This window comes from Euwallacea fornicatus, chromosome 14 (assembly GCF_040115645.1).
Source record: "Euwallacea fornicatus isolate EFF26 chromosome 14, ASM4011564v1, whole genome shotgun sequence".
Classification (NCBI taxonomy): Eukaryota; Metazoa; Arthropoda; class Insecta; order Coleoptera; family Curculionidae; genus Euwallacea; species Euwallacea fornicatus.
In genome coordinates, this window is record NC_089554.1 from 4,425,443 (window position 1) to 4,447,482 (window position 22,040).

At 32.7% G+C, this 22,040-nt stretch overlaps 3 protein-coding genes across 12 annotated transcripts; 1 reads left to right on the forward strand and 2 right to left on the reverse strand.

The window, feature by feature from the left end:
• Window positions 1-1,369: 1,369 nt before the first annotated feature.
• rogdi (rogdi atypical leucine zipper) lies at window positions 1,370-4,858 on the reverse strand. Its single transcript, XM_066290114.1, has 6 exons — window positions 4,595-4,858; window positions 4,433-4,504; window positions 3,900-4,034; window positions 3,555-3,839; window positions 3,259-3,468; window positions 1,370-2,048 (listed from the first exon to the last, which is right to left on the reverse strand). The coding sequence occupies exons 1-6, from the start codon at window positions 4,631-4,633 to the stop codon at window positions 1,983-1,985; spliced, it is 807 nt and encodes a 268-aa protein (XP_066146211.1). The 5' UTR covers window positions 4,634-4,858; the 3' UTR covers window positions 1,370-1,982.
• A 249-nt stretch (window positions 4,859-5,107) lies between these two features.
• On the forward strand, window positions 5,108-12,695 carry LOC136343399 (NCK-interacting protein with SH3 domain). Of its 6 annotated transcripts, none has more exons than XM_066290095.1 (11): window positions 5,108-5,333; window positions 5,901-6,214; window positions 6,271-6,518; window positions 6,582-6,794; window positions 6,845-7,040; window positions 7,098-7,300; window positions 7,358-7,461; window positions 7,579-7,800; window positions 7,858-8,030; window positions 8,081-8,273; window positions 12,250-12,695. In XM_066290095.1, exons 1-10 carry the CDS (start codon window positions 5,330-5,332, stop codon window positions 8,267-8,269), a joined length of 1,866 nt encoding a protein of 621 aa, XP_066146192.1. In that variant the 5' UTR covers window positions 5,108-5,329; the 3' UTR covers window positions 8,270-8,273; window positions 12,250-12,695. The 6 variants fall into 6 exon arrangements, with proteins under 6 accessions (XP_066146192.1, XP_066146193.1, XP_066146191.1 ...); XM_066290096.1 differs by having other exon boundaries at window positions 12,253-12,695; XM_066290094.1 differs by lacking the exon at window positions 12,250-12,695 and having other exon boundaries at window positions 5,110-5,333; window positions 8,081-10,247.
• Window positions 10,100-21,648, reverse strand: TpnC73F (Troponin C at 73F). Of its 5 annotated transcripts, none has more exons than XM_066290118.1 (6): window positions 21,530-21,648; window positions 11,751-11,778; window positions 11,546-11,689; window positions 11,375-11,494; window positions 11,184-11,315; window positions 10,100-10,312 (listed from the first exon to the last, which is right to left on the reverse strand). In XM_066290118.1, exons 1-6 carry the CDS (start codon window positions 21,536-21,538, stop codon window positions 10,281-10,283), a joined length of 465 nt encoding a protein of 154 aa, XP_066146215.1. In that variant the 5' UTR covers window positions 21,539-21,648; the 3' UTR covers window positions 10,100-10,280. The 5 variants fall into 5 exon arrangements, with proteins under 5 accessions (XP_066146215.1, XP_066146212.1, XP_066146213.1 ...); XM_066290115.1 differs by lacking the exon at window positions 21,530-21,648 and adding an exon at window positions 19,226-19,432; XM_066290116.1 differs by lacking the exon at window positions 21,530-21,648 and adding an exon at window positions 14,961-15,148.
• Between the last annotated feature and the right edge of the window lie 392 nt (window positions 21,649-22,040).

Genomic DNA, 22,040 nt, shown 5'->3' on the forward strand with positions numbered 1-22,040 from the left:
AAGAACACGAAATTTCCAATCAGCCAATTGACTGACTCAATTAATTTAGAAAAAATTCATAATTGATTCTTCCATGAGAATAGATGTGAAGAAAATTGGTTAAGAATATGTCAAGATTAGGAGAAAATTCGTTAGAATTTCATAATTAAATTCAATTTTAAACACGTTTTTAGCCAAATCTTACTATTAGCAACAAATAAATTTCGTCATTTGATAAAGTTTTTATCGGGTATCACATACACAATACTAAAATGGTGATTCACTTACTTCGGCGACCAGTGTTTGAATATTCGACGTTTCTTATGATGCTTAATATGGTATTTACTATTTTGCGAAATGCAACCAACATCTCATTTTCTTTTTGGGTGTCCTACACACTTTAGAATAATGAAAGTATGAAAAGAAATAGTGACTGGGTAAACAACAGTTATATAAGGTGTTATTTAAATACGTGGCCAAACTTCAAGGAGTAATGCTTTTGGTGGTTCTAAGGAAAAAAGTTTATATATAGTCTTAAAATCACTCAAAGAATTACCCCTTAACGTTTGGTCACGTAGTACAATAATACCCAGTATATAGCCTATGCATTGCCCTAGAGAAAATGACACCCCGTTGGTTTTTGCAATTAGTATACCTAACTATGCAGGCTCTAAAAAGCTAACTATGTATATTCCAAATTTGGCTGAATATGAGACAAGAGACGTGAGGTTCGTTAGAGTTTACTACCAAGAGACACATTTATTTTAAACATAATAGAAAAATGTCCACTCTTATATGTTCTGGTAAATGGATCATTTCTCTCACGACATAGTCATAAATAATACTGAATGAATATTAGAAAAAAACAGCAGTGTTCTGTATTCATCGCTCAGATTGATGAGCCGCACATCTGTGTTAATTCCGAAAAATCATTAAAAGTTCTCGAAATTTTTCAATTCACCATAAATGCCAGAATAAACCAAATGTTTACTTACAAATAGATTTGATTGAAAGATTTGGACCTCTGAATACAGTTGATCCTTTGAAAGATCCATCTTCAGCTAATCCGACTTCATCCACATTAAGTTTCTTAGAATATGTACAAAGGGTTTTCTTTATCCTCGCCTTATGATACGCGGCTCTTTGCAATCTCTACGTCGTCGTCAGGCATTGCTTTTAAATCTGAATTAAAATTTTTTTTTTTAAGATTTTATGAAATCTATTTTTTGCTGACTTATTTAATATCAAAATTGAATCTCAATAGATAGTGTGCCTATTGTTTACAAAACACGTATTCAGAAAAAAGAGGGGATCATCATTGCCACATGGAGGTAATAATGCGACTTCAAGGTATCACAATACAAATATTATAAAAAAAAAAAACACAGAATAACTCTTTATAGAGACAATTTTATTGCTATTTCAACAATTTGAATAACACCGTTTATCACATAAATACATAAAATACATATTATGTTAAAATTCTATTTACACTACGTATTGATTGTTGATTAACAGTAAAGACACTGCATAATGTGACAATGTGTATTATAATTAGATTTATTCTTGCACTAAATTACACCTTAATAATTCATAATAATAAGATGTTTATTTGAACCCCTTGCAGTAAGGGCAACACTCTAGCTACTTAATAATCTACTGAGTTAGTTAGAGGCAATTTATAAATAGCAAAATGGTGCATCGTAAACCATATTTTTGTCAGCGAATATCTTGTAAAAAAATCAATAATATTTGAAGTTGCTGAACACGTAATACCTACCAATTTCACATTCTGGTTTATCAAACCAAAAATATTAATGATGCTTAATCTGGCACAAAACAGTAACACTAATTATTCAATGGGTCCAACATAAAACTTTGGGTAAAATAATACATTTAAACTACAAATTGACAATATCATTTTACCATTCGTGAAAAAGACTGATTCGAACTTTTATTAAAAGGTACACTAATTTGCTTACTAATAGTGAGATGAGATTTTTTTAATGAATAGGACTTGGAGGTCTGGAGCCTACTGTGAAATCTTTATACTGAGAAAAAACACAGATCTGAAATAATGAACAGAATGACTATTAAGGCGTGTTGACTCATATAAATTATACAATATGTGTATTGGAAGTTATAATTAATTATTTCTCGAAACCCTACATTTTTCAGCGTGAAATTAGAACGAAAAAGCCCATTAAATAATATAATATAATAATGTACAGGTTGTACCATTGCAAAAATCAAAATTTTATATCGCAGCTCTTTTATTTTATGTTGCATTATCTTTTTAAAAGTATAAGAGTTATTTATTTTCAAGTATTGTTTGCTTGCCTGTGAACACTCACATATGCAACTTTTTATTAGAATTATTTATTCATCTCTCTGTCCGATCATATTAAACGAGTAAATCATTTGTAGTCATAGTTTTGATCCAAGTGCATTTATATTATGGCAATTGTAATCCAAGCTACCGCCAGATGTGAGATTTGTTCAGTAATTCATTTGTATTACAATTACTGCAACACCGTACTGTGAACTTTTTAACGTCTAAAAAGAGTCATAAAAAAACAAAAGACGAGGCGTATTGTCATCAAGAGTAGTTCTACTTCATGACAATGCACGCCTCTATGCAACAGCACAGATTAAAGAACTATTTAAGAAATTTGGATTGGAAATATTTGATCACCCACCATACAGTCCTGACTTGGCACCAAGTGGCTCTTACGTGTTTGCCAAAATGAAAGCGTGTTTCAGAAAACAATAGTTTGACGTCAACAAAAAATTTAAATGGTCTGTGCAAGATTAGTTTAGTGAACAGACAGCGACTTGTTACGAAAAGAGTATAGAAAAACTTGTTCACCGTTCCGACGAATGGTTTAATATTTCTAGTGACTACATTAAAAAGTTTTCCTCATTGGTTTAAGCTAATTCGCCAGAACGTAAAGAAAATAGTCCCCATATTATATGTCTTTTAAAAATTATAACACATTTATAATTTTATTTCTAATTAAATGTATTTATCTCAGTATCTACCTAATTTTACCAGTAATCCATAAGTACCTGATACTTCTAGCATAAAAAAAATTATTGAGCTGAACACTATATTCCAGGAGACTTAACTCCTTGAAGTAATAAACTAATTAAAAGATTACTGACAGCTTTAAAAACCCCTATTATTAGTGAGTAATAAGGTATTTAGATAAAAAGAGTCAATCGAATTCAAAATGATTTGATGGGGAAATATTGTAACTGCCATTAGAAACAACTTACCTTATCCTTTAATTGCTGGCACAACTGTAGACCCACAGTAAAAAGAACAAGAACTTCATTTAACCATGGAACTGAGCATTCAGCATGAGTAGATTCATATTTCATCTCCCCATGACTGTGTACTATTTGGTAAATTGCAAATATCAGTTTGTGGCTTTGAATATAAAAGCTGATTGCCAAATCTTCTGGAAGATTTGGTGCTAAAGCTTTCTGAAAAATGTTTAATAAGATAACAATCAATGTTAACTTGAACTAAATGAAGAAAAAAAAACAAATTTGCAATAACTTGTACTTACCATATTTCTACTTTTCATCAATTCATGCATAGTCTTCTTCCTGGGTACAATTAAGCTTGTCCGCCCCCTTTGTAAACTTCCTAATATATTTCCCAATATATGCAGGACTTCATCTGATGATTTGAACTTATAATTCTTCCCAACATCATCTATATGGTATATTGCTTGCTGTAGATGATTTGCCGCATCTTGCACTTGTTGCAACTTCCAGGGATATTCATTTTGTATACTGGATTTGACAACTGCTGCAGCTGAGCTTTGTCTACTAACTTTAAAATTAATGTCCTAAAAGTGTAAATAAATCTATAAAGTTGATATTATTTATACAACATAATAATTGCATACAGCATGAGTAATGCTGTCTCCTGTTAAAGTTACAACACATTTGAGTTGGTCAACAGGTACTGAAAGTACAAATTTGTCTTGCTTGCTCGAGTTGTCATGCCCATATAGTTGCACTGGAAATCTTCGAGCACACTCCTAGGAATAAAATTATATGAATTGTTGGCTTGCACAGGACAGGAAGAGCACTTAATGACTTAGTTGACTCAATTTAACATTTATTTGGACCATAGCCCCAAAGGGATATCAAAATTATTAAAACATATGGGTCTTGCACTTGTTTTAGTTGGTCCCTTCCTTAACACACTTATATAGAACCATCTATAGCAGTAATGAATGCCTCAAGCACCATAATTCAGAGTTGCCAATGGGGAGTTCTGCCTGGGCATCAAAAGGGAGAAGTTTGTTCCATAGTTGGTAAGAGAATTTATCATTCCTGACATTATTAGGGAAAAGGAAGATATTTTGAAAGGAAGGGTGCGCCTCTGTTTCTAAGATTTATATTAATTGATCAGCTGGTGCTAGTAAGTACTTACCACTAAAATTTGATGTATCTGGTCCAGTCCTTTATGAATTTCTTGGTTGAGTACCCATTCGAATTCTTTTTGCTAAAATTTCAAAGCAAAGGCATAATATATAGCTTTGGTTAACTTTTTAAGTATTTTTTTAAGGAAATTAGCTCCTCGGCGATTCCTTACCAAATTAATCGCCTCTGCTTTCTCACAATCAACATTCATAATTATGATTGTACTATTAATTCCAAAAGAGAATATCAGTGATATTTGCAACAATAAATTAATAAAATTTAATTAAAAGTTTCAAAAATACAAACAATTTGAATCCTAAAAAAGCAAAACTTTGTAGCCTGCAGCTGATTTTGAGCTTCGCATTGGAGTCTCAGTGCTCAAATATCCAGCCAGTGACCTAACTGTCAATTTTAACAACTCAAGTCATATTATTGAACGTTCTGAGTCAGAGATGGCACCACCGACTTTATATAAAAATACTGATTTTATCAATCAATGATATCTGATAATAACAGTAACTATCTCCATCAAAGCTTATGCAGCATGTTTTTTTTTGCAATAGAGAAAAGGTTCATATTCTGAGGTCTCATTTTCTTCTATTTCCTGAGATTATACGACCTCTAGTTAGTTGTATAGATACCCATTTACCAACGCCATTTTCAATTCAAGTGTCCCCCAAATCTTAATACGATGTTATTTCAATAGATGTCGCAATTGAAAAAGTAACATAAACAAAAGTAGGTGGGACTCTGGGACGCTGACAACTACTTTCAAATTGATACAATTTTTACTTTCAAAAATTAATATTTAATATTTCAATAATTTATTAATGAATTAGGACATTCAACTCATATACTTATTCTCTTCCCTTATCGCATATAACGTAATATATCACAAGTGTCGGACATGGGTAAGTAAATTCCATTTTTCTACTGGGTGTACCCACTGGGGGGGGCGCTGTTTTTTTGTTTACCCTTTTATTTTTAAGAAAATTCCAAGGTTTGATCATTTATTTTAAGGAAAGATTTTGCTCGGTCTTTCCTCTCCTCCTTTGTTCCTTACCTAGACATACATAGCTCCCACTATCTTTATAGATATAAAATGATCCTGGAGGTGCTATTTCATTTCATGGCTTCAACTAGCATGTGTTGTAAATTATACCCCTTATATATAGCATCTATATAATAGATAGAAATAATTGTGATATCCATCTGTTTGGATTTCCCCAACATATTTAGGCTTTTAGGAAATTTAGTGAGTTCCATTCAAGAATTGCAAGAAAATCTGAGAATTAAACCCAAATAGAAATTCTGCAATAGCTTTTGATTGATTTGCCTTCTTTTTGGATATCTGTATTTGTAGGTACACAAGTAATATCTTTAATAATAATAATTTCAAAACTGAGACAAAATCTTAAAGAATTATTAACAACATAGAAAATGTTGTGCTGCTTTTTGTAATCATTTAGTTTTTCCAGGTGAATATGGGATGTTGCACAGCCTCTATGACTTCAAAGCCACATATGCCAAAACCATAAGCTTTAAAGCAAATGAATTCTTTATTCTCCAACAAACTAACACGAAACATAAAAATTGGTGGGAAGTTATTAACATAAAGGGCGACGTAGGATATATACCATCAAATTATGTTGAATCTGTGACAGTTAACACAGCCTTTTATACTAGATTTATAGAAAATGCTCTAGAAAATTTGAAACGTAGGGATAGCGAAGATATGGTTTTAGGTACTAAAACTGAAGTGATGAATAGACTCAGGGAACTAAGGAAGCAGGTTAGCCTTAAATTTGTTTATTTAATATGAAATAATTGGAAACTATCATATTTGAGCAGGCGGAACATGGAGTAAGCCCTCAAAGCCCAATTGGGTCCAATGAAAATGCTCCCCAGATTAATTATAAAGATTCAGATTCTCACATCAATTCTCCATATATTCCACAAACTGCAGATGCAAGATCAAAAACAGTAGCAGAAGACCCTATTAAGCCCATAAAGAAAAATTTAGATAATATCCATAAGAGCATTGAAAACATCCATGAGGAAATTAAGTCTGAAATCTATGAGGCCCTTAATAAAAGGTTTATTGTTTTTATATTTACTTAAGTGGGAGTATTTAATTTGATCAAAAAACATTGATACAGGTCTGAAAGCACATATGATTCGAGAAAATCGGATTTAAATGTTACATCATCTACGAATATAACACCTGTGATAACTGCTCAGTCAGTATATGAACTTGTGGAAAGCGTGAGAATTAACACAAATTTGTCACACGAAATGTCTAGAGTGGCGTTGGAAACTGTTATTCAAGGGCTACATGAATTATTGCCGGCTTCTGTTTTTCCTTACTTAAGGTAGTTCTTATTGCAATAGTTTTCATAAGGCTGTCACCATTTAGTTATAGCACAATATTGTCACATTCTCAAACCTGTCTAGTCGTTGACGATGGCCAAATTGATCAAACACACGATGCTAGTCGACTGAAAATTATTTTTAACGAACTAACGAGCTGTAAAGAGGATTCTCAACAAAGAAGCTGGATGTTACATGAAGATGAGAGTATTATTAAAGAATACATCACTGAGCTTATCTCAATTTTGGTGAGTTACATAAATTTGAATTCATAGAATGTATACTAATATTTAAGTCATTCGCAGTCAAACGCAGACACAAGCATATCACGGCATGTGATATCATCTGACCAATATCATGTGATAACAACCCTTATTCAGTATTATCAAATGGAAGTCCGGTGGTCCATTAGACAGCTGTTGTTACAAGCCTTTGGGGTGTTATGTAGTTTAGATAAAACTGTTATTAATATTATGTTGAACTCGGTACTTCCAGGAGAATTAGCAAGGTATTTATTGCTAGTTTTGTGACGGGTTTAGACAGGTTGAATATTTAATATTTTTAGGGACATGATGGCAAATCCTGGGAACATTCCAAAATTAAATTATTCCTCATTGTTACTCACCATGGTTTTTTCAATGGGTGAGCCTATGCCTATAACAAATCTTGGTAGGTTTTCTTGGCTGAATATCAAATCATGAAAACATTTTATTTTTAAAATAATAGCTTACTATCCTACCTATTATCAATTATAATCTACCACAAAATCACTATTGTTAATTTCAGAATATTTGAAACAAGACTTTCTATCCTTTGTTTTAACCAACATAGAATGCCCTCCAGATTCAGACGTAGATGAGCAAATTCCCGACCTCTTTCTGAATTTGCTTATTTCTTTCAATCTGCAATTTGACGACGAAAAAACGAATCCAATGCTCACGGCCTTGGAATATAGACAATTAGCGAAAACCTTGTGTGAAAAGATTTTACTGCTTCTAAATAGAGGGGGTAATGGATCATTTAAACTCAAAAACAAAATTATTTATAAGTTAATTCTAATTTTAGAAGACCCAATAAGGATTTTTGACCACGAACCTGCACCACCACACTCCTTGTTGAAATTATTTAAGGATATGTTTAGTCGACAAACTATTGCCGACCTTTTTTACACCAACGATACCAAAGTTTTAATTGATATTATAGTTAGAAACATAGCGGACTTGTCCCCAGGAGATAAGGTAATGCATTTGAGTTGCTTAGGGATGATTTATATCACGAATCATTTTAGAAGCGACATGACTATTTAGAACTATGCAGACGGCTTTTACGGAATACAAACTACCACGAGCATAGACATAGAAGCGAAGATATTTTGAAATGTTTTACCAGAATTTTTTGCGAGGAAAGCGCCTTGAGCAAACGGGATCAACATTTACTAAAAGAGATATTCGCCGAATTTCCGCAGTATTTTAAATAATAAGGTTTGTAAAAATAACAAACGATATTACTTCTGTTTTATTAAAAGGAAAAAAATATGGAAATTTCTTTTAATGCTGTTCGACATATGCTCATAGGGAAGGTTGTGATTTGTAGTATTTCCCGTGTATATTTTGAGATTTTTTTCTATTTCACTTACATTTCGTTGGTAACTTTTATTATGTGATTTACATTCTTAAGCGTCTTGGACGTTTAGGATTCCACTGAGTCGATAGAGTTGCGATTTGATTCAGATACTCGTTAACCATAAACAGATATGTATTCGCGAAATTTATACTTTATATCGAAACAATTTGGGCGTTCAATCTTGTTATCGTGCTGGCCATCAAACCGGATTCCATGCAGCTCTTGGACTGAGTGCCTACTATTGCCGTCATAATGCAAATAACCATCATGTGACCTTACAGTGTGTCCGGTAAGTTATCAAGTATATAATATGTAGTCATGTACGATTCCTTATGTTATATTCGCCAAAAAGTCAACATGTTCTGGCACTCAATAATTCTATCAGTTCATTAAGTAGTTTATGTCAATTGAACCCCTTTCTTTTAACGCTAAAGTAAGGTAACCTTAAAATTTTCCAAATAGAATATATTGGTTTCACTGAAATATTAAGTAATAGATATGGATCTAGATTAAGATAAGGCAAGGTATTGTACTAATGCATCGAACTTGTGCCATCCTGGATAATAGGATGTATTATGATAACTTGGAATGTATAGTTTTCAGTTGATGACTATATTAGTTCTGAAGTGCTCGAATTGTTTCCAATGTAAAGTAGTGTATTCAACGTAAAGTTAAAGAAAATGGTGTTGTGTGAATATATTTATTGACTTAGGAAGGCAAGGAATGTCGAAATATTTACAAGAAGCTTGAATTAAGAGTGTTTCGATGTGGTGTTGCGCCATTTGCGAGATGAAAAATTGTTTTGCAAAGCTCTGCGATATATTAACTTTCATTTAAGTTTTGAAAAATTGAATTAAAATATTAAAATACACAGTCAAAAAAAGAATACCTTTGACGCCTCCAAACTTTTATCAATAATGACTAACTTTTCGGTACTAATAAAATCATATTTCAATGTAGTAAGCACTCAAACTAATCAACTAATATGTTTGCGACTTAATTTTCTATCGATTTTTTGGAGATCATATGTTAACATTATGATTCTAAACGGCTGATTGAACTCTATCATTTGAGTGATTTTTTTTAAATATACAATCAATGTGATATTGTGTAGTGATGTTTAAAAACGCAAGAATACTCATTTATTCATAATTATTTTGCTGGTAACTTTTTTGATAGAAACAAATATATTATGTACCTATTAGATAGGAGTTATGAAGATACTTATTTCAGAATATTCGCATTTAAAGTATAGTTTATTGTAGTTGTGCCATAATAAATTGAATATTAAATTTATCACCAACCATCTCTATTCTTATTATTAAAAGGACGTATGTTGTGAATTTAGACCCAAGTCAAGTTTTGGTGTTATGAGCAAGATATTTTAGCAACAAGTATGAAAATATCCTGCTGGTGATTCCTCAGAATAAGAAGAATCTCAATTTTCAACATGCCATTTACATATTTTTAAGCAAAGGCTTATAGTCAGTTAATTATTTCCTTTTTCACGTCAATAATTACTTAGAAAAAATATTCATTGATTTATTTGGTAAGGTATACCTACCTATCGGTAAAAAGATAATAAAAACTGCATTTATTTGTGATTTACTAACTAATATCACACATACATTAAAGATACGTTGTTCGCTTTTGCCAAAGGTACAAATTATCTTACAACGTCACATATAACAAATCGTATTTTTATTCCATAGATTAATATAGTAGACTTATAAAGTTGTGTAACTAAAATAGAATATTTTACATATATTATACTGTTTCACATTCAGGATTTTCGTGTAAATGGTTCAATAAATAAAAAAATGCACCTAAAACTGCCTTTGTTAGATTAGTTATTGTGTCTGTTGTTAAACTTCTCCTGTCATCATCTCCATAAATTCTGAAACAAAATTAAACTATACTTTTTGAGAGGCATGTGAAATGTGGAAACATAATTCAGCATTTTATGCATCTTCCGACAAAAAAGAAACGCCTTTTCCTGATTCACAAAACTTGATGGAATAAATTTTTTTTATCTTCCTTCCCTCTTTCCGGTCAAACACCCTATTAAACTGAAAATAAAACATTCACAATATGTTTAATTATAATATATGTATTGAATATTTGCTTTTAAAGCCTGCGAGACGGCATGTTTGTAATACTTTGAAACGTAAACATAGAGAGCCATATGGTCTATCCGTAGTACCAAGTCATAATAAATAAAAACATATTCAGACTTGAAACGTGGAGCAATAGATTTCGCTTTCGTTATAGTCGTTTGCTATCGGCAGTATAATTTCACTGGAAGCTAAAAATATTCCAGAAAACTTCTTCCATGTGTTTATATGTATGAAAACGTGCAGAATCTAACGTTTGATTATACGATTTTTCGATTGATTGATTGATTGATATTGCAAAGGCTAGGTTTTCCGTTGCAGATGATTTGTACTAATATCGAATAGAGTTCAGAATGTCGAAAGTAAAGTATTTTCCCTAATGATGTCATTTTGTCGCTACACTGAGGATTTTCTAAATTCAAAAATCTCATCCCCGTTGATTTGAATTTTGGTTTTCAAGAAGAATTTAGTAATTTTTGATGATTTTTTTGGCCTATACTTAAAAAATAAGGTTTGTTGGCTAAGTTAGGCATTTCACTATTAGCTTCACATCCTAATTTAAAAAATTCGAATTTTTATTCAAATAAATCTAGGTAGGAATGTCATTTCAAAATTTTTGACGCATATATTTTATAATCATTATCTTCGACTTACCATCAAAATCTACAGTGCCTGACCCATCTGTATCAATTTCTTCTATCATCATATCCAGTTCCCTATCGGTTAGCTGATCGTCTAATTCTCTCAGAATTTCTTTCAAACATGTTGTGGGGATATATCCATTTCCTTCGAAAAAAAAAACATTAACCCTGATAAAATATCAAATGATCACTGGCTGCTCTCACCTTCTTTATCGTATAGCCTAAAAGCCTCTTTAAGTTCCTTTTGCATGGCCTCATCGTCTTCTTCCACGATGAATTTGGCAGCTAAAGTGACGAATTCTTCAAATTCCAAACGGCCAGATTCTAAAAAGTTCATCCTGAAAATCCTGAGGATTCAAAATGAAACATCCTTACTGTCTGCGTCAACTTCCTCGATAAGTTCTTCCAGAATTTTTTTGTCGAAAGGCTGTCCCATCAAACGCAGAATATCGGCCACCATGTCGCAGGGAATACTTCCGGATTTTTGGCTGTCGAAAGCTTCGAAGGCTTTGCGAAGTACTGAAATATGTTTAATGAAAATATCAAAATAAAAAGGTTGCAAAACACATTGAGAGCTTACCGGCAATTTGTTCTGCTGGAAGTTCATCCTGAAATTCCAAAGGTCAAAATTAGAAGATGTTTGAGGTATTTTAGTTTTCTGTATTTTAATGATCGGTTTCATACCATTTTGCAAGTGTTTTCAAACTACTTTGAACCCTCAAACTTTTACGAACTACTGAATCTCTGCGCTTTGAACGCAATCTGGTATAATCAACTTACAGCAGATTTTAAACTTAATTTCTTTATTTTTGATCGCCCACGTTTTGTTCGGTATATAGAAATTTACGTAAAGGCAATCTGCAATATTTATAGCAGGTATATTTTATGTGAATGTAAACATTTTTCCTTATATTTATATTTTTTCGATATACTCCGTTGCAAAGCTCTCCATAAAACTGTTACTTAAATAGATTTACTTCAATTAGCTATAATACGTTTAAATGCTGTTTGTCGAAATGATTCAGTTAGCAGCAACGCAAATAGCTAGTTTTTGAATAGATCTTTGTTCTCTGTTTCAGCAGGCTCGACCGATAGAAAGAACATATATTTGCACCTTAAAAGCTGCTAATCAAGAAAAATTATTAAACTGTAGGGGATCTATACAGACACGCGAATGAGTCATGCAAGACACAGGGTTGGCATTAACAACTCTGGCGTTCTGGGCGAAAGTTTTAATCGCCGCCCTCCTACCCTGAAGAAAAACGGTTTGTTTGCCGTTCTGAAATGTTGCCTTCGCCCAACCTCCGCTCACAAGGCCGGTCCTGACAAGATGGTAACTGGGGTTCATAATGAGTCTATCTAGTGATACGGTAAGGGACATTTAGTGGTTGCAATTAAAGACATTTTTGTCGGGACATATTAAAAACGTAATCTGCTCTAAATTTTTTACTAGTATCGTTAAAGGAATCGTTCCCGAATAACTAGTAATTTCTCCAAAAATCGTATCTATTCATACCTCTGGCTTCAATGCCTTTTCGCACAAAAATGGAGACACAATCCACTTTCCTGGTGACAATATTATTAACTGCACATCGGCGGCCGACATTGGCCCTTATTGAACAACTTTTTTACTTAAAAAAAAATACACAACAGAATACGTCTCTTCTCTAAAAACCCCTGTGGAAAATTGATAGGTATCAAGAGAATTTTAGATTGTTACTGAACAACCAAATGGAAGTTTGGAGGCGAAAATCCATTTCTAGGTGTTGCAGGAATATAAATCACTAGTGCCGTGATTCAATTATCAAAAAAGACAATTATAATTCATATTCTGCATATATTTAGAAAGCTTATTAAATTCCGTTACGGATGGTTTGTAACAAATTATGTTCTACCAAACGTATAACTGCAAATTTTGAATGTTAGGCGGTCAATTTAAAAGTTAGGATATAATGTGGCAGGAAAATGTTTCAGATTTTCCTTTCCTACAGCTCCATGTTTCAAAAAATGCAGCAAAACATATATTTTTCTCTATATCTAATACGCGAAAATAGTAAATAATTTAGAGATAAAATGAGTGGTGGCATAAATTCGGTTAAAAATATCGCCGGGTGCTGAAGTAAATACGGCTTTGAACCGATAAAAAATGTCAATTCAAATTTTTAAGTAGAAATTATGGGTAAATTGCTTAGCTCTGAACCTAACATAATTGTTTTATAATTTTCGAATTTATCATCTGAGAGCTGGCAACTGTCCATCGGTATGTGTCATCAGAGAAGAATTAATGTAAACGATGTGTTTCCACAATTTCGAAAAACTTTGCAAATTAAAAAAAAATTCTCAAAAAAATATTGTTTCTCCCGCGCTTTGTATGCCACTGTTTTCTATATTTGTGTGACATAATGAACATTTGTCAGTCTATAGAAGGCACTTGAAGAAACGTGTCAAGTTATATTTGTCAATTTTGTCACTGGATTATCTTTTTCTCCTGCATTAACTATCACCTTCTTTAATGGATATAAAATTGTTTATTAACGAACGACTTTTTTCCATCCAGCTTGTAAAATTTTCATAGTTTTTGAAAATTTGAAGTGATGAAGTAGACCATTCGTAGCTGGAGGTTCTTCAAAAGAGAACGTTTGTGATTTCTCAGGCGCCCCCCGAGAGTGTAGTCGAGTAAAGAGGTTTTAGCAATGGGCCGACAATATTTAATAATTAAATATAAAAAAAAGTTACTTGCGATTTTTGATCATTCTTATTCAATCGATTAAGATTGAAATATCAGTTTTATATTTTTTATTAGTTAAGGTTTGGCACTGGTGTGAGAAACGCTCAACACCTAAATAACAGTAATAGACTAGGAATTTGATTACGCGTTTAGAATGAAACACAATTTTAAATTAATTAATTTTCACATTCAATGCACCTTTTTCGCAAAATTGAAATCGCCCAAATCCACAAATAGAGAATTAACCTATTTATACGGAGTGTAGTTGGTAAGTTGTAGTCCCTTTAAAATATTCATAGCTTTTAGCGATTTTGAGGCAAAGGACGACAAACGAACCCAAAACCCCTTGATACCGATGAAAACTGCCAGTGATTATTTTACGTTCACATTTATATCGGTTTTTATACAAAAAATAGGCCCAAAATGCGTTTAAAAAAATATTATAAATGAGTATCCACTTTTAATTATGATTCAGATTTTTAAGCATACTTTTTAGATAAACACGTCAAGTGATTCAATTTGTCTGCCCCGCATTTTTTCGATTAGTTATCCATTAAGGCTAGTGTTGGCCACTACTCCATTAATATCGCGGATATTTTAGAGTTAGAAACTAAAAGAGATATGTATTAAAACTCTTTCGCATTAGTCTTGTGCGGCGAGTGGAAAAAGCTATTAAAAATCAATATTTAACATAATTCAATACATAAAGCTTAACAAATGCTCATTATTATAAACGAAAAACGCTTCTTAGCAAAATAAAAAAAAAATTGAAACTTCTGTTTATCAGAAAACGAAAAATAGTCGATTGGCGAATCAATGTGTGCGATAGAAGTAAACTAGAGTATGCATCGAAGCCAAGGAGCCACATTTTAGCAAACCTGTTAAGTCATTGAGAGTAATTTGCCACCAGCACTGATAAATCACTATTGCGCAATGTTGCAGGTGAAACGTATATATACTCCAAGTTTTGCCTCGAACTCAAATTTAAGTACCCGTGCGTTGGTGAAGCCAAAAATCTTCTTAAGCGTAAAGAAACAAACTTAAGCCAACCAGACTCCGTACCGATGTCGTCTTCTCTAAATCATCTACGTTCATCCAGGGCGACACGCCCCATTTGCTTGGACTGAAGGTGATCAACTGTACTCCCCTCAAAGCTGCAGTCATATCTAGAAATTTTCGTTGTTGTTCGAATGTATAGTTCTAGTTCTCTAATATTAAGCGAGGTGCGCGATTGAAACTGTCGCTAATCTCATGTTTTTTTGGCTTATATACCGGCAATTTATAAAAAAGATCGGCCAAATATGCGTTTACAAATATTAAATAAAATGTATAATTTTTTCAGCTGACGCCAAAGCTTTAAATTAAGTTCAGCACAGTTAGACTTATTTTTTTTTTCTAAAATTGCCGACGCTCGAATGGCATTTAATAAATCGCAGATAGTTTATACCAATAAAATTGACCTGTCATATTGATGAATTTTGAATACTAATGGCCACCTACTCCTGTCACCACCACCTCAAGTGTGATGGCATTCATTTATTTAATAGTACGATTTAAATTAGTTTCGCGAGCTCTCACAGAAAAATGTACACCAATTTAATGCTCTGCTGCTTTATTTTTGCATTAATCAGGTGAAGAATTTTGCACGGAATAAGCTTTTGAATTACATGAATTGCTATCGCAGCAAAAAAAAAAAATAACGTGACAACTTTGGTTGAAGACGTTAAGTAACCACTGGTAATCACGGAAGAAGTACCAAAAATATGAGTAATTTTGTGCGCTTCCGATATAACCTATGGTTCTTATCATAGGGTGAAAGGTCAAGTTTTGTTTTGCAAATGCGACCAATCTCTAGGAATGTAGAAAATGATGGCCAAGACAATTATAGAACGGATAATAAACAATAATAAACCTTCGGATCACCCCGAGTTCGAAGTCTCAGAGATACTCTCTCGTGCAAAACAACTTTCGAATTTTTTCTCAGGCTTACTGAAAAAAACTAACGATTTATTTACTAAAGAATTTCGGAAGATATATAAAAACAAGCAATATCGGGATAGAGCAAATGACTCACCATTTTACAAGGTCAGTCGTACTTTTTATAATTCACCTTAATTTTTTTTGGATGGGTGGAAGGGGCAAGATTGCAGGCCCAGGGAAAATAAACCTTCTCGGTGATACGGTATTGGAGCCCGTATTTTAATAAGGATCTATGAGGTCGGTGCTTATATACAGTGTCGGACAAAATTAAATTGGATTTAATAATTTTGTTCTAAAACTGGGAACTAAACTGAAAATTAAAAAATATATTTGTATTAAAATGCATATATGCATATATTCGCTTTGTTACATATTTTTTCTATTTCCTCGAATCATTGAAATGTCTTCTTTTTATAAAGAATTTATCAGTTTTCGCTGATGAGGAAAGGGAAAAAATTCAATAGACTACAGTATTTTACTGCTGCTTTATTGAGATATTCTCTTTTCAATTTTGTAATATTTTTTATGCAAAATGGCATCAGGAATACATTTGCCTACTGACTTGAAAAAACAGTTTATTGAAATCTATGAAAAGAAAACGACAACAGTTGATATGTGAGTAGTCCCAATTATCAACACAAGTGGTATCCTTTACAATTAAAGAATTCCATTTTCAGGAGGTTGTGTCTAATTTAAAACGAAGAGGTAGATCTCCAAACAGCTATGTAAGACTTGTCAGAAAAATAAAAATGTTAAATAAGAAAGGGGAGTGTGAATATCCAAAACGCTTTACTTCAACACCTAATATTTTTGGTGAATAGGCGATATTAGCTTTTCTTCTCGAACAGTCTAAATTCGTCTGGTAAAATTTAGATTTTGAGTCCATCGACCTGCGCGAATAGATATATGTAGATGATATATATTCAATAGAATATGGATGAAAATGGGAGTTATACATAATATTATTACGAAAATGAATTCTTTCATGTTCTGCAATATATTGAAAACAATGATGTTACCATATGTTGAGTGGGAAATACCGTTGTCACGCACTTTCCAACATAACAACGACCCAAAATGAGCGAGATAAAAAAAGAGAGTTTGAGAGATAAAAAAAATGTGTGTTCTTAAGTGACCTGCATAGTATGTGGAGCTGAATTCGACTGAGAATCTTTGGAAAATCATGAAAAAAATACGAACCAAAAAATGCAACAATGGAGAGGAACCGTTCAAAGAAGTTGCAAACATTTGAAAGTTCACTGATTCTACAATAATATTGAATTTGATGGAGTCCATGCCAAGAAGATGTCGTAAATAATAAAAGATAGATTAGAAAAGAAGATGGACGAAATATTAATCAATTATCGATAAACTCAGAGTAATTCCACTTTTTCATGATAATCAATTTAATTATGTCGCGTTCCATTTTCACCTTTATTATTATTATTTCACCCTTTATAAATGTTTTTTTTAATAGATTTCGATAATTAATTTTTTTCCTGCGATCTGACTTGAGGTTCACCAGCCAAGAGGGAGCTTTTTTCATTCATTAATCCTCTAGGGGTTGTTTTATTTGGCATTGGTGAGGAAAAGATGGCATACTCTAGTTGAAGAGCTTATGATTGCTGCCAGAGCTAGTTAGCACTAGTTAGTTGCGAATATGTTTTACACAGATTTTTAAGAATAGATTCACTCAATCCAAGGAGTTCTACATCGGGAAGTGATTTCTCTAATCTTTTCTTCCTTGTTGGTCCTGATTGTAGTCGTCTTCCGGTCCGTGGTCTCTTCTGCGGAATGGAATCATCTGGCTTGTCGTCTATTACCCTCCTGATGAACCCGTTTAGGTGTTCCCAGGCTTCTTGGGACGTCTTTATTGCGTGGCTACTTATTATATCCGTTATTGATTTCTAACTCAAATCTCTGCTGTGACTGACATCGCAAAGCGCTTTCAAATTCCTCTTGAGTGTAGTATTTTCCATTGCCTCACAGTTCCCCAGAAGGGGTGTCTGAATCCTTATCGACAAACATAAGAAAAAACTTTGCACATTGGACGACAACGGAGAAAACCGTAAAATAACGTAATAAGACCCAAATCTTAATAGTCACATCGTTTCGAAGATAATCGATGTGTCTGAAATTCATGCCAGATTTATACAGTGTGTAATTTAAAATTGGGTGCACGCGTAATTGTATTTAACGTCAACAGCTTCCATCAAATCGATCGTGGCAGAGGATTAATCATTTGCATTTATGCAGGTAGAACCGACAGACATTTGGCACTAAGTGCACTTGGCGGCACATTTCGAAGACATACCAAATTGCTAAACGAAAGCCTCGATCCAGGAATTTTGACGCACATTTGTATCATGGAAAGCGGAGTGTACTTCATTTCTTGGCAAGTGCCTATCAAAGTTGCAATAGTCAGGCAGAAAGAATAGAAAGCTAATTACTTATTATTATCTACCAATTCCATATGAGGATGATTCGACCAGTATCAAGGTTCAAAAGGTTTCTGAGTAACGTGGAAATTTTCAGTTGTTTTAGTTATGGTTTCACACTCTGTATAGACGGAACAAATGCTTAGAAAATGTTGTTCCTAAATGTTTGCCAAAACTTTGAATGAAAGTAAATGAACCAACAGCTGTAACTATTTGGTCCTTTCATCCTTCAACACTAGAATAGCTCCAAATTAATAATACGAAATATACCGGAGGACGGAAGGATTAAATTAGTATTTATGGGGTGTTTAGCATTGATCAGGAAACGCGAATATAGTAGTGAAAGTAAAAACATTTTCGCTTTTTGTTGTCTACATTATTTCAGGTTTTGTTGCTGAATGGTGGTCAACATCCCAAATTATCTTTATGGGAAACTATGTACGCACCGATGTTATTTTTTAAATTGTTCTCGGTTGCAACTATTCAATTTCTAACTGTCTGTTTCTTTCTCAACCTGGGTGGATGTCCAAAAACACCTCAAAAATACAAGAAATTCGCTTCGGTCTTTTGAGAAAACAAAGAGGAAAAGAGGCTCTCCTCTAAGAAAGGAGTCTAGGTAATTTCCAATCTTTTAATTTTGCCAATTTCTGTTCAAAAGTTACTATTGCGGAACTTCTGAACAAACAATTTATTTACGTCTGTACAAACGCTTCGGTGAATAATTTCATATTTTGTAGCGTCCATTACTACGCATTTCACAACCGCGTCGCGTATAATATATTTTAGCTTTTAGATTTAACTGAATTTCAAAAAATTACCATAAACTTATGGCCGATTAGTGCCCTAGATGAATAATAATCTCAAATTGTCATAACAGCTAAACTCAAAATATCTAATTACAATACATACACACTGGCGTAATACTGCTGGAGAAAATGGGGAGATTGAGAATTTTCTCGGCGTAAATATGATCAACTGAACCTCTTTCACACTTCCACGTCTTGTCATCACTTTATTTTTTAATTGATCAACTTTAAAATAAGCTGGCATTATTGCGTCTACACAAATCGCGATCTTAAAAATACAAAAGAAACTATTTACTGTAAGTACACCTGAAAATACGAATATCAACAATAGTATTTTATACCGAGCCAAATTAAGCTGCAAGGTCCTGGATGGAATGTCAAGAAAAATCGCACAGAGGCGTATATAATTAAGATTTATTGTCAATTGCCTAATGGCACTTACGTTGGGTTTTCTTCCACGAAACGTTGAGTTTCCATTACCACGGAAGGTCTTTGTTCCAAATTTTCGTAAATCACATAAGACTAGTTGCTGTTCGTTAACAACCTTATGGTTAGTAATAAAGAACCGCCCCTGATATTAGGTTAATAATAGAGGAAAGCTTCGGAACAGTTAAATAATATTTAGCTTACTTGCAAATACCTTTAGGAAATATTCAGACAATAATATGTAGCATATTTAATTGAGCATTAAACTACTAGTTGCCAATATCGAATTCTATTATAGAAAATTTGAACTCATTGCCAAGATCACCGTTTCTAATAAAACTTTTTCAGATTATTGTGAGCTCCTGGTCCATTTTTTCAAGATTTTCAAGGAATTATTCATGGAGTACCTCGAAAGATAATAAATTCAAAAAGCTCCCAATTGTTTATGTAATAAGAAAATCAATAATCTTCTGTAATCATCAAATTTACGGATACTGAAACTTCATATTTTTAAATCCGACAAAGCACTTGGAAATGGACCCTCATTTCTCACAAATAACATTTTTATACAAGATATTTCTAAAAAGAGTTATTTTGTGATTAAATTTAGCTTCTGGCGGTTGAAAATATGCATCATTGGCATATTAATTATCCGAAACAAGTTCAATGTGATCCAAGTCCAAGTGAAATTTTTTAAAAATAAATACGTAAATGTCCGATTACATCTTTGGAATGGAGGAGATCAAGCAACATTTAAGAGAAATAGGACATAAATAAATGATCACACATGTATTCCTCCAAAAACTCGTGGAATTAATGAGGTATCGCGTTAGCAAAATATGTAGAAAAAACGTAAAGTGGGAGTATTTATCATGTTCCTAGCGGTGACTTACTGGTGCGTATGGGCTTGATTTTCTACGTAATTAGTAATATCACAACAGGTACCTAATTAAAAATTAATCAAAGTCGATTGCGACTGCCAAAATACAGGGTGACCATTTTTCGAATTTGGGTGTTTTCTACGGGCATTTTAGGAAATATTTTAATTTTATCGCATTTCAAACATTCTGTTAAATGATTCAGCATTTTTATTTACTTATTAAAAAACTTTATCACAAATTTGTTTATTTCTTTCAAAAAGCACTCGGGGCGAGAATTTTTTTCCTAAGCTCATTATTTCATTAGCAGATAAACTCTTTTTATTATTTGTTACTTTTAGGTGTTGGTACATACAAGATATTATTTAAGTACGTGGCTAAACTTCAAGGGGTAATTCTTTGAGTGATTCTAAGATGAAATATTTGTTTGTATAAGTATATGTATGTAGGTTCGGTAATGCTTCGTTTTCAAGATACAGGGTGCCAATTTTTTTAAAATAATTTTTTCATAAAAATGTTAATAACTCCTTAGTCGATTTTGTTGAAATTTAGCATTCGCTTATTTTTAAATGTTTTTAATAGAGCGTTTTTCTGTATAATTTTTCCTAACTTCCAGTGTTAGCCGTGTGCAAGTCACTTACCAAAGGAGAAACACAATTTCTAGCTTAAAACTTTCTTTTGTACTATATTAAAAACTATCACCAAATTTTAAGGTCATATTAGTTTGCGTCTTCTTATTATTTAGAAGTACATATTTTTTAAATCTATACCGATTTTTTTTAAGTTCGACATCCTGTATCTTGAAATCGAAGCATTGCCAGGCGTATGTTCATATAAACTTTTCGCCTTAGAATCCCCCCTTGAAATTTGGCCACGTATTTAAGTAACTCCCTGTATGCTGCCGTTCGATTTTAATTGAATAATATGACTTAATAAAGATAATTTGGGTGAAGAATTAATAATAAGAATAAACACAATTAAATTTAATTTAAATATAATAATAAAATTTTAAATATTAAAAATAAAACAAAACCAAATATATAGCAAAAAAGTGATGTGCCTGCTACTTAATTTTATTATTTTTTCCGAAACACTTTACTTACGGCCGACATGTTTTCGGTTTTCAGTATTAATCCAAGATAAATCGGGAAAGCACAACACACCAAGAAACAGATGGCACACTGAAAGAACAGAAGCCTCTTTTCCCGCTTTTATATAGTACGTACCCAAAAATAAAATTTAATTGCTCAGATTTTATTTAAGTTTATGACCAACGCAATTGTTAATGTCTGCTTCTGTGTGTTTTTACTTTTACTTCAGTCTGGAAAAGCGAGGATCTACAGGGAACGCTAAGAAATTGTCCACGCTCCTTTTTAACTTTATTACGAATCGAAGGTGCGTACCGGAAAATCGAAATATACTATATGAGATTTGTGCTGTTTATGGGTGTTATTGATTACTCTACGAAATAAGGTGATGATGCATTTTTCTTGAGGTTTGGTAACATTTTATACTTTTCTGAGTCGCTCGGTATAGATATTGTAGCCGTTTAAAACTCAGAGTTTACAAACTGAAGCTTTAAATCTGTTGCAAGGGACCTACACTTTTACGACA